This window comes from Megascapheus bottae, chromosome 11 (genome assembly GCF_031878675.1).
Source record: "Megascapheus bottae isolate mThoBot1 chromosome 11, mThoBot2.hap1, whole genome shotgun sequence".
NCBI lineage: Eukaryota > Metazoa > Chordata > Mammalia > Rodentia > Geomyidae > Megascapheus > Megascapheus bottae.
In genome coordinates, this window is record NC_143519.1 from 53,245,759 (window position 1) to 53,262,570 (window position 16,812).

Consider the following 16,812-nt stretch of genomic DNA (forward strand, 5'->3'; position numbering starts at 1 on the left):
TTCTGATTGTTCATTAATGGAATACATAGGAGAAAAAGATCATGGAAAGGGAAAGTCAAATAGCTCATGCTAACTTCCAAAGGCCGCTATCAAATCATTTGTGGGTGGGGTAATCTAAAATTTATCTATGACTTTCTGTAAACACTTCTGAGAAAAGTGAGGTTTCTCTGATCAAGATACTACTTTGACATTTTCTTCAGCATAGCCTTGATTGGAAACCACAGATCTCCACATGAAAAACAACCTGACAAAGACAGCCAGTCAAGCAGAAAAACTTCGCTACTTGAGTCCTAAGACTCGAAGCCTGAGGCTGTGCTGCAGAAAACTGCCTTGCCATCAAAGAAGGTGATTATATCCATAAAGCTACTTTTTCGATATATTATTTATAACTTCTGTCATTTTATCACACTTAAAACGTTCTTTTAAAAAAAAATCAACGACCACGTTCATTTCTCATCTGCACAAACCTGCAGGCGATCCAGAACCGTATTGGTGGTTTTCTACAAGCCTAGAGAGATTTAATTGCTCTAGTTCTTGTCTGTTTGGAGTGTCTGGATTTTATTTCAGTTTTCCTTCCCTTTTACATACATATTTCTTGTTTTACAAATATCAACTCCAGGCAGATGCCCTCATCCCATCCGAGCAGGAGATCATGAGTCACATTTCACTGGGACAGATGTGCAAAACTTCTGCTTAGTGCCCATGAGGTAACCTGACTCACACCCCCCCCCCCTTACAGTTATGCTTGCTCAACCACACTTCCAGATCACCCAGGAAATCTAACCAGTCGCTGCACTGGCGCTCAGGCCATGCACAGCGATGGGGTCTGCAGTCCCTTGGATTTTATATACCATGTGGCTCCCCAAACCAGAGCCACATCAGTCTGTAGAGGAGTCCCCATTCTAGCCCCGAAGAGTATTTATTTTCTTTCTCTTTTTTTTTTTTTTTTTTTTTTGCAAACTACCATTTCACATTCCCTGGGTCAAGGGTGGAAGGAGGGTGGAAGACCTCCAAGGAGGAGACTCATCAGCCATCAGCCATCCTTCCATCACAAAGCCGGCGTCAGCCAGTCTCCTGTATCTGTCCCCCCCGCCCCAGCTCGCCCCCCCCCATCTCTGCGCAGTGCTGGCACAGAATGCCAGGCCGGGGAAAAGACAAACATTCCGCCTCTGACACAACCAGAGCACAAGCCCGGAGACACTTGAACAACATTCCTTACTTTTTATTATTATTATTCTTTAACCCCTCTCACTTTGCATGCCTCGAAGGTAATACCAAGTGTGGCAGTGTATATGCAAACCAGTAGTCTAGCCAGGCCAAATGGACCCTGGAGAGTTTTAAAAGCCAGGAGTCCCAATTAACGACCCTCCGCCCCACTCCCCCATCCCACCCCTTATTTATCTATCACGCCCGCTGGCTGTCCAGTTACTCAGCTCCAGGTCTGGGCTCCGCGGTGGCGGTGCGCGTCCTCCCCGAGGTGCGATGCGGTGCAGGCGGGGAGGGGCCGGGCGGCCCCGCGCGCACCCCGGTCCCCGCCCCGGGGGCCCCCCCGCTCTGCCCGGCCTCCGCCCCCCGCCGCGCGGGACCGCATCCTCACGCAGGTCCCCCACCCCCAGCCCGGCGATCGGCGCGCCCGGGTCCCCGGCGCTGTCCCCTCCGGTCCCTCGCCCACATCCCCTCGTGCCTCCCCACTCCAAGTCGGCAGGAATGAAGAGCACAAGAGCGAGCCAAGCCACGCACACGCATGCACACACACACACACACACACACACACGGACCGCACACATGTCCCACTGCCAGAGAAATTCAGCTCTCCACGCGCGCGCGCGCCCACGCACAGGCTCCGCGCGCATCCCTGCTTACCTGTCCCCACGATGCCATTCATGGTTCACCTCCCCACGCGCACCACCCTCCCCACACCCGGCTGCCCCCCGCCCCGCGCCGTGGTCTCCGGGGGCGGCCCGCTCCGCGCCCCGCGCACTCACTGCCTGGCTGCGCGCGCCCGGCCGCTGCAGGGCCCGGCGGCGGCGGGGCGGCGGGGACCGAGACAGCGGCTGCAGCGGCGGCGGCGGCGGCGGCGGCCCCAGCCGGCGTCAGTCAGACTGGAGCCGAGAAGCCTCATCGCCCGTATTAGTGCGCCGGGCTGGAAAGCAGCCAGGGAGCCCAGCGCACGGGCCCGCCCCCCGCCCCGCCCCGCCGCCCCCGGAGCCCGTGGGGAGGACGACACCGCACAGCCACGTGCGCGGAAACCCGCGGCTGCGGCGGAGGCGGGAGGGCCTTGCAGACACCCGCGACGATGGGCCACCGCTTGGGCACCCCAACTCTGAGTATGCGCCCCCAGGCTCCCGCGCGACCCCCTGTCCGCCACTGCGGCCCAGGGAGGCGGGAGTGGGGGGGGGGATCGCCTGGCCTGGTCTAGATCTCTCCCATCCCCACCTACCTGAAACTTTTTCACGCAGCAGCTGGAGACTGAGAAAGGAAGATGGTTTATCAGGACCAGGATACAAGCCCGTGACCACCGTCTGGAATAATCCCACTAGCACGGTGCTGATGTTTCTGACCTGTTGGAGGTTACTGTCATTTGTTCTCTGTGCGTGGGGGGGGGGGGCGCTAGGGTGCTAACCACTTGAAACACAGCCTCCACTTCCAGCTTTCTGGTGGTTTAATTGGAGATAAGAGTTGTTGGTTTCAAACCCTGATCCTCAGTATCTCAGGCTCTGACTAGCTAGAATTACAGGCACTGGTGGGCTAGTTGCTCTTCTAAAGGGGATCCACAACAACCGTGACAGTGCCAATTGGTTTGCACTGGCACGGGCAGAAGGAAATCTAATCAGTTTGAGTGGTGAGTAGTGTTTCGAACTAGTCATGTAATTATGCGAATTGTAATTTCCTTACTCAAGCATATAATACATGATATTATCTAATCTAATAAAGATACAGCCTCATGGGCACACAGCAAATGTTAATGTACAACCTTCTTACCTCCACCGCCTGGCTGCCTCCTACCTCTTGAGGTCATTGTAGACTCCCAGAACTTATTCCAAAATGCCACCCACTTAACTGATGGCCTTCCCTTCCCATCGGGCCTCAGTTCTTCACAGAAAGGGCATTTGTAGCAGAGGTGCAGCACAGAGGAAGATCTTGACTTGCTCTTGTGTACAAAAGGGGCTCCAGGAGGCCTTGTGACTCTGAACTGTAAACAAAGGGCCTTGAGTTTAAACTGCTTTTTCTAATTCTAAAATCACTGCATGCCAGGCACTAGCAGTTCATTCTTGTAATCCTAACTTCAGTAGAGATCCAAGGATCAAGGTTTCAAGCTAGCCCAGTCAGAAAAAAATGTCCCAGACTCTTATCTCCAATTAGCCAGCAAAAAGCTAGAAGGGAAGCTGTAATTTAAGTGGTAGAGTGCCAGGCTTCTATGAAGAAGAAGAAAAAAAGCAAGAGCTCAGGGCTCTAAATTCAAACCCCAGTGCCAGTACAAAGTAAAATAAACCAAAATAATCATTATTTTTAAAGTGTTGTACTTTGTGACATTATTTTACCATCAGTATTGAACTATGACCTTGCTTAAAATACACTGTGGTGGAATCTTAAAGTAGCAAGCTTTAACTTCAAATGTATTAACTTCAAATTTAAATCTTTTTTTACACCTGACATACTTAGGGCCCCAGCAAGGTATAAGGATGGAGATTGCCCTGGAGGTACATAAAAGTTGCTAAAGGGTTGTATTTTAAGGATTATACATGATGTGCACTTTATTTGCAAATGAACTAAATTCAGCTCTCAGAATGGTACCTTGTGGCTGGATTGGTTGGTTTTCTTTTTTTTTTTTTTATGTTATTAAAGAGAGAAATGACTCCATCACTCAATTTCCTTTTCTGACACAAGCACAGAGGAAAGAAACCAGAACCTCTGCAGTGCTGGCTCGTGCTTCTGGCATGGACTCTTTTATTTCTTTATTCACAGAATTCTCCTGGCCCTTAGCAGGACTTGCATTTAGAAAAGACACCATGCACAGTATGCATAGTCGTTTTCCTGCATAGTTCTGTTTACTTAGGAAATGTTTGTACTCTGATGACTTTTTTTTTTTGCCTCAAAGGTTAAGCAGATCTAATTCCTGATGTAATTTCCTAATACATATTCCCATCCTATATTCCTCAAAGCTAAAATAGAAAGTTAACTCATCCAGAAGAACATTAAGATCTGGTGAGTTCCAAGGTCAAGCAGAGAACCCTGGAAAAGAAGGTTCTGTCTTGAATCCCATTGTTCAGATGCTGACATGCTCTGGTTATGAAATTTCTAGTCTCGGCTTTGTCTTGCTCCATGGTTTCTTGTTGCGCTGCAGTTTTGCTGCTTAATAGAATTCCTAGCAAAGCATTGGGTTTCAGAAAAAGAACAAGGAACCAGACTCAACCCAATCCTGGGGCTTGAACTCAGGGCCGGAGCACTGTCCTTGGGCTTTCTCAAGTCTAGAGTTCTACCACTTGAGCCACAGCACCACTTTTGCTTTTTTCTATGTATATGGTACCGAGGAATTGAACCCAGGTCTTCATGCATGCTAGGCAAGCACTCTACCACTAGGCTGAACTCTCAGCCCCTAGTTGTGATTTTGATGGAAACTTCAGTAAGAGATTGGCTCATGACCTCAAAACCACAACAATAATAAGATCTTCCTGCTGTAAGAAAGGCAGCTTTCTTACCCAGAGACTTTATCTTTACTCTCACCATGTGCCTATTGTTTAGTTTGGATGTGAAATGTTCCTGAAGGCTCACATGTCAAAGGCCTGGTCTCCAGTTTGTACCACTATTGGGAGAGGATGGAACCTTTTAGATGAGGTAACACCCTCACTCACTATTGCCCTTTAAAATACACATCCCCTGGCTCCTTTCTATTTCCCAGAAGCTACAAAGTGAACAGTACTCTTTGCTGAGCACCTACTGCTATCTCTACAGCTACCATAGACCCAAAGAAACAGGGTCAAACGAAATCTCTGAAACTATATCCAGAGTAAACTTTTCTTCCTTTTAATTTGTGTGCAGTATTTTGTCACAGTGATGGGAAGATGACTTGAGAACATAAACAAGATTGTGGCACAGTCTGTAGTCATCTAGAGCACAGAGCATCTGCTTAATACATTCCTTGTACCTTGTGTTTGATCTGGTGCTATAAAGGTTTCACTCAAGGCCACATATGCCTTCCATTTCAGTGTCTTGTCCTCACTCCGAACTTTTTCTGCTTCCTCCCGGTACTTCCCTGGGAAATCATCTTTCCTCCCATACTCATTACTGAACACTTCCCTAAGCATCACGTGCCTTGACTAGCCCTGCGGACACAGAGCACTAGTTTTCCCTAAACTTGATAAACTGATATTTATCACTGTGTATTCCTCTGTTAGGGAGTAGGCAGGGGGAGGAGCTGACAGAGGCCAGATTTTAGCCACACCTCCAGAGGTAAGTATGAATGCTGACATCCTGGCCCCCTCACCTCTCTCTGTGTGGTGGGCACAGCCCTGTGGCCGCTGACCTGCTAGCAGAGGGTATGCTGGAATTCAGACTCGCTCTCACCAAGCACTCCAAACAGGCACTACTTTGAGAACACACAGGCAACTGAGAGGGCCTATTATGTGCAGAATATTCTGAGGTTTTGCACATCAATTTCTTAGTTGTTGTTTTTTTCTATGAAAACCATTAGCTTAGTTATTTAAATAAGAAAAAAGGGCCGGGAGTTTGGCCTACTGGTAAAGTGCTTACCTAGCATGCAAGAAGACCTAGATTCGATTCCTCAGTACCACATACATAGAAAAGAAGCCGGAAGTGGTGTTGTGGTTCAAGTGGTAGAGCGCTAGCCTTGAGAAATCCCAAGGACAGTGCGCAAGCCCTGAGTTCAAGCCCAGGACTGGCAAAAGTAAAAAAAAAAAAAATCCAATCTCTCTTAAAAAATAAAAGAATATCACATGGCAGCTCATTGTCAATAAATACTAGAAGATAAAATGGTGACAAATTATCTTGATTTAGCAGGAAAATTCTGCCTAAGTAGAACTGGACAAGTGGTTTACTTTGGGTGGTACTATGGTTGGGACTCAGGCTGTTGCACTTGCTATGCTGGTGTTCTACCACTTGAACCATACCTCCAACACTTTTTTTGGTCCAGTTACTTCTGTGACCTCGAAGCCTGGAACAATGCAAGGCACAGAGTAGGTGCTCAATAAATATTTGTTTTGTGAATGACATGACTGGTATGTGGTAATAAAAATATCAGGAAGGTGTTTAGAGGACAGATGGAGGTTTGCAATGTATCTGTAGCAGCAAACAGAATGAAACATATCCCAAATAAAGAGAGAGGAGAGAAAGAGCTGAGCACTAGTGGCCGACACCTGTAATCCTACTCAGGAAGCTGACATCTGAGGACCTAGCCTGGGCAGGAAAGTCCGTAAGACTAAGTTGGAAGTGGAATTGTGGCTCAAGTGGTAGAATGTCAGCCTTGAGTTAAAAAAACAAAAAACAACCCAAGGAATCCAGGTACTAGTGGTTGGCTCATGCCTATAATCCTAGTTACTCAGGAGGCTGAAATCTGAGGATCACACTGTGAAGCCAGGGCTAGTTCATTGGAGATAAGACTCTCAAGGATTTTACTGTTGTTTAAGTCAGTTTTCAACCTTGAGCCTCAGATCTCAGTCTCTTGAATGGCTGGGGTTACAGGTATGGGCCACCAGTGCCAACTACAGTCCTCTTGTTTCTGCTTCTTAGTGTAGCTGGAATGACAGTGCTACCACATGCTGCTATGCCTGGCTTTTCTGTGTTGGATCAGATCTGCAGAACTTTTTTTTTTTTTGCCTTGGCTGGCACCTCCATCTTCCTGATTTCTGCCTCCCATTATAGTTATAAGCCACAGAGCCCAGCTCCTCCCAAGTTTCACTCTTTTTCTTTCTTTTTTTTCTTTCTTTCCTTATTTCTTTCTGTTGGTCCTGGGGTTTGTCTTCTGGGCCTGGGCACTGTCTCTGAGCTCCTTCTACTCAAGGCTAGCACTATACCACTTGAGCCACAGTGCCACTTCTTGTGTTTTCTGTGATTTAATTGGAGATGAGTCTCATGTATTTTCCTGCTCAGGCTAGCATTGAACCACAATCCAAAGACCTCAACTTCCTGAGTAGCTAGGATTACAGGTATGGATCACCAGTGCCTGGCTTCTCACAAAAAAGATTTCTCTCTACAAAAGCAGGACTGCAGATATTTCTGGTTGGGATCAGGAAGGGAAAGTTAACATGGAAAGTCCATGTTGACCTGCCTGACTACGAAGGGTGGAGAGTGAAGGAAACAGCTGAAAATATAGCTACAGCCTGCTTCTGCCCTGAGAAAATGAAGATGTAATTGTAAGAGATAACAGAGTTCCAGAATTTTGTGGAAAATCTTACAATTTAAAAAACATTGCCAACTTACCAGATCTGTTATTAAGATGAAGGCCAAAGAAAATATTTGTGAGCCATGTTTCACTAGCAATTTGAGTTTTACAGACTTCCTGATTCATTCAGCATCTCTGTTTCTTCTCTTTTCCACTGTTTCTCTCATACTGAGGATGAAACCTCTTATATGAGAGAAACAGAACTTCACTTCTTTATATGCTTGTTGACTGTATGTCTTCGGAGAATTATCTATTCCAACCTTTTGCCTATTTTTTCTGATTATTTTTATGTTCTGTTGTTGTGTGGAGTTTTACGAATTCTTTCTATAGTCTGGGTGGGTATTATCCTGTTAATAGATGTATGCAACTTTTTTGCCTTCACCATTCTGTAAGTTGCCGTTGCCTTCCCATTCTGATTTTTTTCTAAGTAGATGTTTTTAAAATTGGTATTACCCTTTTATCTACTGTTACTTTTTGAATATCCTATTTGATCCTTTTTTTTTTTTTGCCAGTACTGCAGCTTGAACTTAGGGCCTAGACACTGTCCCTGAGCTTTTTTTTTTTTTTTTTTTTTTGCTCAAGGCTAGTACTCTGCTACCTGAGCCACAGCCCTACTTCTGGCTTTTTTCTGTTATGTGGTACTGAGGAATTGAACCCATGTCTTCATGCGTGATAGGCAAGCACTCTGCAGTTAGTCATGATCCTCATTTTGTAATGGTCCTGGGGCTTGAAGTTCAGGCCTGGACTCTGTGTCTCTGAGCTTTTGTGCCCAGTGCTGGCACTGTACCAATTGAGCCATACCTTCACTTTTAGCTTTTTTAGTAGATAATTGTAGTTAAGAGTTTCATGGGTTGGCAGTCAGTGGCTCATGCCTGTAATCCTAGCTACTATGGAGGCTAACATCTGGGAACTGTGGTTTGATGATAACGATGATAACCTGGGCAGGAAGGCCGTGAGACTGTGATCTCAATTAGCCACCAGAAACACACACACACACACACACACACACACACACACACACACACACACACACAACTGGAAGTAGAGCTGTGGCTTGAAGTGGTAGAGTGTTAGCCTTGAGCACAAAAGCTCAGGGACAGCACCCAGGCCCTGGGCTCAAACCCCATGACAAAAATAAATAAAACGAATCTGTTCCTTTCCTTTAGCATTATAACAAAAAAAATAAGTGTGTCCCATTTCTAATTTTAACAGGTAGAATATATCAGACACATGATAAATGTTACATGCTAAATATATGAAGGTTTACTAGGAATAAAAGAAGATAGCGAGCCGGGGACCAGTGGCTCACACCTGTAATTCTAGCTACTCAGGAGGCTGAGAGCTGAGGTTTGCAGTTTGAAGCCAGCCGAGGCAGCAAAGTCTATGAGACTGTAAACAACTCTTGAGAAAGTTGGAAGTGGTCCTGTGGCTCAAGTGGTAGAACACTAGTCTTGAACACAAAGCTCAGGGACAGCACCCTGAATTTAAGCCCCAGGACTGGCCAAAAGAAAAAAGCCAGAAAGAATGCAGAGGAATAGATTCTTGGCTTGGATTCACATCAGACTTTTGGTTTCCCAAGCAAAAAGCATTACAGGAAAATGCCATGCTTGCCTTTGGTCTTCTTTTGGGAAAACAGTGTGTGTGTAGACACGTGCATGCATGTGCTTATGTGTGCAGCATGTATGTGGCAGGAGTGGGGTGGAGATGATTTGTCATTTCCTGGGCAAGTAGCAGGCATGTTAAAGGAACTGGAGAGAGAAATGTACAAATCAAACTGACTTCCATCAGAAAGTTAACTCTGTTATTATTATTTATTAACAGTCCTATGAACTCAGGGCCTGGGTACTGTCCACTGTCCTTGAGTACTTTTTGTTGTTGTTGTTATGGGGCTTGAACGCTGGTCCTGGGCGCTGTCCCTGAGCTCTTCAGCTCAAGGCTACCACCCCTTGAGCCACAGCCCCACTTCCCATTTTCTAGTGATGAATAGGCGATAAGAGTCTCACATTCTTTAGTGCCCAGGCTGGCTTTGAACAGTGATCCTCAGATCTCAGCCTCCTAAGTAGCTAGGATTACAGGTGTGAGCCACTGCACCCAGCTTATCCTTGAACACTTTTGCTCAAGGCTGGCGATCTGTCCTTGAGCCCCAGCACCACTTCTGGCTTTTTCTCTATATGTGGTACAGAGGAATCAAACCTCAGGGCTTTGTGCATGCTAGGCAAGCACTCCACCACCACACCATGCTCCTGGCCCTCATTTTGCTTTTTAAACTTTTAAACTAAAAAAATTAAAAATTAGGCTTCTTGTAGATTTGTATGTGCTAAAGGACTAAGGGCTCACACCAGATTTTCTCATGTTGAAATCCTAAACACGGGGTCCGGAGCGTGGCCCAGTGGTACAGTGCTTACCTAGTATGCATGAAACCCTGGGTTTGATTCCTTGGTACTACATACACAGAAAGAACCAGAAGTGATGCTGTGGTAGAGCGCTACCCATGAGAAAAGCCCAAGGACTCACAAAAAAAAAAAAAAAAAAAAACACAACAACAAAAAAAAATCGTAAATGCCTGGAGGCTGGTAGAAGGAAGCACAACTGGAAGACCTTTCAGCCTGGGCTGCATCAAACTGTGAGCCTCAGATCTTGGCCTCTTGAGTAAACAGGATTACAGGCATTACAGGCAGGAACACAGGAGCCTGGCCTTGACACCATTTTAATGTGGCTCTGCTAGGCACTCCATACGTACTCTGTGAGATGGAAGGACTTAGTACATGCCCATGAGGACAGCAGTCCTTCCTTACAGTTTTACTCTGGACACCAGTCTAGAACATGGGTGAGTTGAGTATTGTCATAAGAAGGGATTGACAAAATAAAGTTAATTCGTGGATTTGATGTTCTTGAGATTGCATAAAACAAAGCCATTTGCTAGACTGCTCTTTCAGAGATTAAGCTGTCCATAAAATGGATAATCTCCTTCATGTAATTATTTTTGACAAATGAATTGAAATTGTGTCATATAATCATCTGAGTAATCTTTTTTGAGCAATCATAGTTTAGGATGCTGTAGAGAAACAAATAAAATTAAAAGATAAGGTTTTTATTTTTAAAGGAATTCTAAGCTAGGCACCAGTGGCTCTTGCTTGGAATCCTAGCTTCTTAGGAGGCTGAGATCTGAGGATCACAGTTTAAAGCAAGCCCAGGTAGAAAGACCCAATTAAACACCAGAAAAGCTGGAAGTGGAGCCATGGTTCAACTAGTAGAGCCTTTTGGCCGTGAGCAAAACAGGGCAGGGATAGTGCTCAGGCTGAGTTCAAATCCCAGGAGTACTGAACTAGAAAATCAACTATGAATGCCAGAGTACAAAGCCATATGGAGATACACAATTATAGATGTCAAGAATTACTATTCCATGTGAGATTCAAGTAAGATAAACTTTAAATATAAATATTCTATAAAGCCAGGCACTGATGAGTTATGCCTATAACTCTAGATACTCAGGAGGTTGAAATATGAACTGTAGTTTGATGTCAGTTTTGGCAGGAAAGTCCACAAACTCCATGAATAATTAACCAGGAAAAAAATGCTGGGCTAGAGGCATGGCTCAAATGGCAGAGCCCCAGCTGAGCAAGCAAGCTGAGTAAGTATCAAACCCTGTCTTCAAACCCCAATTACCAGAAGAAAAAAAGTCTTTAAATAAGAAGGCAGAGCTGGGCAGGATGGCTCACACCTGTAATCCTAGCTACTCAGGAGGCTGAGATCTGAGGATCAAGGCTCAAAGACAGCCCGAGCACAAAAGGACCTGAAACTCTTATCTCCAATTAACCTCTAGAAAATGGGAAGTGGGGCTTGCCTCAAAGGGAGGGTGGTAGCCTTGAGCTGAAGAGCTCAGGGACAACACCCATGAGCCACAAAAAAAAAAAAAAAAAAGGGCAGAAACAATCAAGTTGTCTCATAATAATGAAATTATTCTGTCAATTTCACTTAGACACTAGTAATTTTATATTCCAATAGAAGTTCGACTATTGGCTTTTGGTGTAATTGGGGCATGTTATTTGTATATGCCTAGTCATTTACTTAGTAAATGTGGATGCTTATTATCAGCACAGTCATTGCTTGACCAGATTTATCTCAATGGAAAACGGAAAATGCAGATCACAGTTCATTCACAGTAGGAAGCCTATGGCACATGCTTATCATCCTAACAACTAGAAGGCTGAGAACAGAGGATCACAATTTGAAGTCAGCATAGAAAGAAAAGTCCAAGAGGCTCTTACTTGCAGTTAACACCAAAAAAGCCCTAACAACCATCTGGAAGAAGAGTTGTGGCTTAAGGGGTAGAGTGCCAGGCTTGAGCTTAAAAGCTAAAGGATAAAGGCTAGGCTCTGAGTTCAAGCCCTAGTACTCGAACATACATACAAAGGGCAGCATTTCCACTTTTGTTATTGCTGCTCATTAAGCTACTAAGCCTTGTAAATCACATTAAACTGTCTTCCGTTCAGATTACTTCAGATTTTATTCGGTGTTTAGGTGAATCTGTGCTTCAAAAAGTAATACTAGAAAACTTTAGTCGTTAGGAAATATTGACACTCAAATATACATCTTAATCATGTGCTTACAAAGGACAAAAATTAATCATTTCATCACCTTAAGAGTTTCATTAAGGATCTTAATCTTGGTTTAAGGTTCACACATCACATTCTTATTATAAATGCTCATGGTAGTTCTATTTACTTTTCTACACCCATAAGCCTTGCTTTGCTGTGTTCACCTAAGTGGCTTAAAGGCTCTTAAAATCTATCAGCAAATTAAGTTTCTTTATTAATTTAATCATCATTTACATGTTTACTATATAAGGAAAGAGCTAGGGATACTAATTTGCATAAAAAGTGGCTTCTAGTTTCTAAAGGCTTATTAATACTTGAAATAGGACCAGGGTGCTATTATTATTCAAACTGCTGAACTAAGGTTTAGCTTTTCCATCTGTTTATATACTGACTTGTTTTCTTTTTTCTTTATTTATTTTTCTGGTCCTGGGGCTTGAACTCAGGGCTTGAGCACTGTCCTTGTGCTTTCTCAAAGCTAAAGCTCTACCACTTGAGAAACAGCACCACTTCTGGCTTTTTTCTATGTATGTGGTACCAAGGAATCGAACCCGGGTCTTCGTGCATGCCAGGCAAGCACTCTACCAGTAGGCCAAACTCCCAGGCCTTTTGTTTTCTTTCTCTTTCTCCTTCATTAATTTTTTTTTCTATGCTGATTGGTGCTTGAACTCAGAGCAGTTAACTGGAGATAAGAGTCTCATAAACTTTCCTGCCCCAGTTGGCTCTGAATTATAATTCTCAGATCTCAGCCTCCTGAATAGTAGGAATACAGGTACGAGTCACCTGTGCTTGTGTTATAATTGTGATTTATGCTTAAGTTCATAAGAAATGTGCAGGCACATTGTGTGGCACAATGTGTGCCTTAATGGTAGAGTGCTGGCTTAGAATACACAAAGCCCTGGGTTCAATTCCCAGGTACCACGTTCACAGAAAAAGCCAGAAGTGGTGCGGGGGCTCAAGTGGTAGAACGCTAGCCTTGAGACCATTCAACAGTGCCCAGGCCCTGAGTTCAAACCACAGGACTGGCCCCCCCCCCAAAAAAATTGCAGGCACTTCAGAATGAGAATAATTGCTTCGGTCTAACATATTTCTTAGACTCACTGCAACAAAATTGCTAAAGCAGTACAAAATCTGGCCTATGATACAAATGCCTTTAACAGAAGTCATTTTTGTCTCAAGATAAAAAGTTGCCTCATGGTAGTTCATTCTCTAACATTATCCTAAGACAGACACGGACAGTTCATTTATTCCCACTTTATTGAAAACATTAGTTTCAAATGAACTAACGTGACCCTGATAGATAAGCATATAACCCAAGTCTGCCGGAGGCCTAATTCGTTTTCGCAGTGTGCTCCAGCCTCCAGGCTCCGGTTAAATATCGAAGTCGTATAAAAAGGAGGTCCCTGCCCATTTGTAGCCAGCTCCAAAACGGAACTAATTTAGAACCTGCAATCAAGAAAATTGAAATAAATGAACCATGCATCAACTTAGATCAATTGTCTACATGCCTGAATGTCTGGATTAGATCCTCAGTTTAAGAAAAAAAATAAAATAAAAATAAAAAGGAAGGGTGCTGGTAGCTCATTACTGTATTCCTAGCAGCTCAGGAGGCAGATGCCTGAGGATTCTGGTTCAAAGCCAGCCTGAGTAGAAGTCTATCGGAAGGGAAGGTATGGATGATCTTTGCACGTTTCTAGCATTTTGATGTGATTTAACATGTTTCAAACGTTTCAAAGCCAAAGTGAATAGTTTTGGACGAAATCAAAGGTGAGATTCTTGGAGTACAGAGAGACTGGGAGGAGCTCTGGTGTGACCACGTCAGAGGCCCTGCAGTAGGGAAGGAAGAAGTCTAGGGAAGGATGGGCTCTAGGAGGGTGCAACATGAAGACTGCTGAACAATGACCACACACAGCCCATACTACAGCACAGGGGACTACAACACTTCCACAAATGCCCCAATCTGAACGGTGAGAAGCAGTACTGAGGGTCAGATTCGGTTATTCTCTCCAGACCTCTTGCCTGCAAGTCACATCATCTACATTGCTGTCTGACTCATGCGCTACCGTGGGTTCTTACAAGCGTCACCTATGTGACACCTGCAGACATGTGGACACCTTGCACGAGGAAGGTCTGTAATTTCATTAGAAGGTTTGTAATACCTCATTCTCAAAGAACGTGTTGGCACTGCTCTGAATTCATAATAGTTTTCTTCTACAAAGTAACTACTAAAGCACTTTTGTAGATATTAATTTCTTTCTGTATGATTAACCAGAGGACTTACCTTCTTCATTCCAGAGCCCCCTCTAGAATGGTATCTACAATCACCTCTGCAGTGTAAATAAGCAAATGGCATAAACATGACAGGGAAACATGGGTTTCGAGGCCTCCCGCCCCTATCCGGTTGTTTCCCAGTGTCTCTGTTAGACCTAGAGTGGCACAGATCAATAGTCAATCTGCAATAACTCTTTGGTTCCCCTCCTTCTAGTCATCTAATTCTAGGTGAGTAACGGTGCAGTTAAGTTTGATTTAGCAAGACCCTAAAGGTGCCACCCCTTTTAGACCTTCTTTAGACTTGGTGCCTAACCTTTCTCTGTCCTAAATAGGTAGGATTCAGGGTACCAGAACACCAAAGGGCTAGTCTAACCATGACTCTCTAAGAAAGGGACAGATAGAGGTTTGAATCCTTCCAAAGTATATAGTTTGTGTATTTTTATTTTTTTTTGCCAGTCCTGGGGCTTGAACTCGGGGCCTGAGCACTGTTCTTGGACTTTCTCAAGGCTAGAACTCTACTACTTGAGCCCCAATACCACTTCCAGCTTTTTCTATATATGTGGTACCAAGGAATCGAACCCAGGTCTTCGTGTCTGCTAGGCAAACACTCTACTGCTAGGCCAAATTCCCTGCCCTAATTTGTATAATCTTGCTTGAGACTAGTTCTATGCCCATGGAGAAGTAGACTTTGAAAAACTCCCCATCAGATTGTCTTTGCTGCTCTCACACCATCAAATTATTTAGATTCATTCTAAGGTAAGAAAAGGAGAACACTAGAGCATATTTAAAAAATGGATACAGTCAGAGCTGGGTAAGCTTTTCAGAACAAGAATGATTAAGATTTATGGTCAATTGCAGTTATTATAGATTCGAGAGTGCTGTCACATTTTTGCAGACATGTGCAGAATCAGATCAAATTTAGTGGTTCTGTACTTTGGTAGCAGAGATGGGAGGACTGCTGGAATCCATGAGTTCAAAATCATGTTTGGCAAGGTAGTGAATATATGTCTAAAAAAAAAAAGAGGTAGTGGATGGAAAGGCTCTGAACAAACAGTGGGCATCTGACATATACATACTTACAACTCCTTTAGTTTTGCCTAGTGGCATATAGGCATTAACAATGGACAGCTGGGATACAGCCCACTGGAAAAGGCTTGGCTTATGTTCATTTTAGCCATGGTAGGACGCCTACTCAAGACACCAAGAAGGGAGTGGAATGCAGAAGAAGCAGATGGAGGTGGGCAGTGGGCTGGGAAATGTGAAAGCCAGCATACTTTCTGAGATACCTGCCCTCCTGCCCTTCACTGACCTAAGATCAGTGATATACACACATTAGACTCACCTTCAATTTCAGTCCAGTTGACAGCAACTTCTACTATTGGAATTTTAAAGAACTGTGCTATATAGAGCAGTTCTACATCAAAAGCCCTGAAATAGAAAACATATTGATATTTATTTCTTAAAAGGACAAAGAGAACATAATTCAATCCTTACCTTGGCAAGTTTTAAAGCTTACAAGGCAGAGGCTGGTACTGTAAGCGAAAGATCAGACTCGCAGAGAAGGTCAAATAGGTGAACACTGAGCAGCTCAGGAAACTTAAGACAAATGAGCTATTTAATGTCATTACATAACACTTAAATGGAAATGCTGTATCTTTACCACCGCTCAGAAACCCTCAGAACTGACAACCGCCTTCTGGGCTCCAGGAGAAAACTTCATCCTAGAAATGTGCAAGATGGATGGTTTTCAACTACAACCTTGCCTGGGTCAAGGCACAGAACAGAGAGCCAGAAAGCAGAAGTCGGCGAAACTCTAGGAGCTCAATTATTATCTCCTGCCACCAAAGAATTGAAGTTTCTCCTCTAAAACACAACCATGTGACCTTCCCTGTGCTGTTCTGGATGGAAACAATATGGAAGTGACAGAAAGACTGCTATGGCCTAGTCTGAGGTATTCCTTGGTGTGGCCAAGTATACACACAGGAACTAGACTACTAGTCTGTGTGTGTGTGAGTGTGCAACAGGGCCTGAACTCAGGGACTGAGTGACGCCCCCTAGCTTTTTTAAAATTCAAGTCTGGCACTCCACCATTTGAGTCTACTTCTGGCTTTTTGGTGACTAACTGGAGATAAAGAGTTCAGTGGACTTTTCTGCCCAGGCTGGCTTCAGCCTCCTGAGTAGTTAGTCTAAGACTATAGATGTCAAGCCATGGTGCCTGGCTTGACATCTTGTCTGGATACAGGGTCCAACATACACTGTTAGAATCATTCAGTCTGGATCCTCCCATATCCTTTCCATGATGAGGTAGTCTTTTGTTTTGTTTTTCCTTGCCAGCTCTGGGCTTGAGCTCAGGGCCTGAGCACTGTCCTTGGACTTTCTCAAGGCTTGAGCTCTACCACCTAAGCCTCAGTATGACTTTCGGCTTTTTTCTATATATGTGGTACACAAGGAATCGAACCCAGGTCTTCGTGCATGCTAGGCAAGCACTCTACCACTAGGGTCAAACTCCCAGCCTGACATGGTAGTTTTTAAAGCTCTTCTTTGGTC

At 44.4% G+C, this 16,812-nt stretch overlaps 2 protein-coding genes across 5 annotated transcripts in view; both read right to left on the reverse strand.

The window, feature by feature from the left end:
- Smad9 (SMAD family member 9) overlaps positions 1-1,914 on the reverse strand; it is a 65,621-nt gene extending 63,707 nt beyond the window's left edge. The window contains exon 1 of the mRNA XM_090342274.1: positions 1,864-1,914. The gene's annotated coding sequence lies outside the window, so the exon portion shown is untranslated. The remainder of the gene's footprint in view (positions 1-1,863) is intronic.
- An 11,319-nt stretch (positions 1,915-13,233) lies between these two features.
- The window catches only part of Alg5 (ALG5 dolichyl-phosphate beta-glucosyltransferase), a 28,239-nt gene continuing 24,660 nt past the window's right edge, over positions 13,234-16,812 (reverse strand). For all 4 annotated transcript variants that reach the window (XM_090342275.1, XM_090342278.1, XM_090342280.1 and 1 more), the window contains 2 exons: positions 15,608-15,693; positions 13,234-13,440 (listed from right to left, as the gene is read on the reverse strand). In XM_090342275.1, coding sequence (XP_090198401.1) covers positions 13,325-13,440; positions 15,608-15,693 — 202 coding nt within the window. In that variant the 3' untranslated portion in view covers positions 13,234-13,324. The remainder of the gene's footprint in view (positions 13,441-15,607; positions 15,694-16,812) is intronic.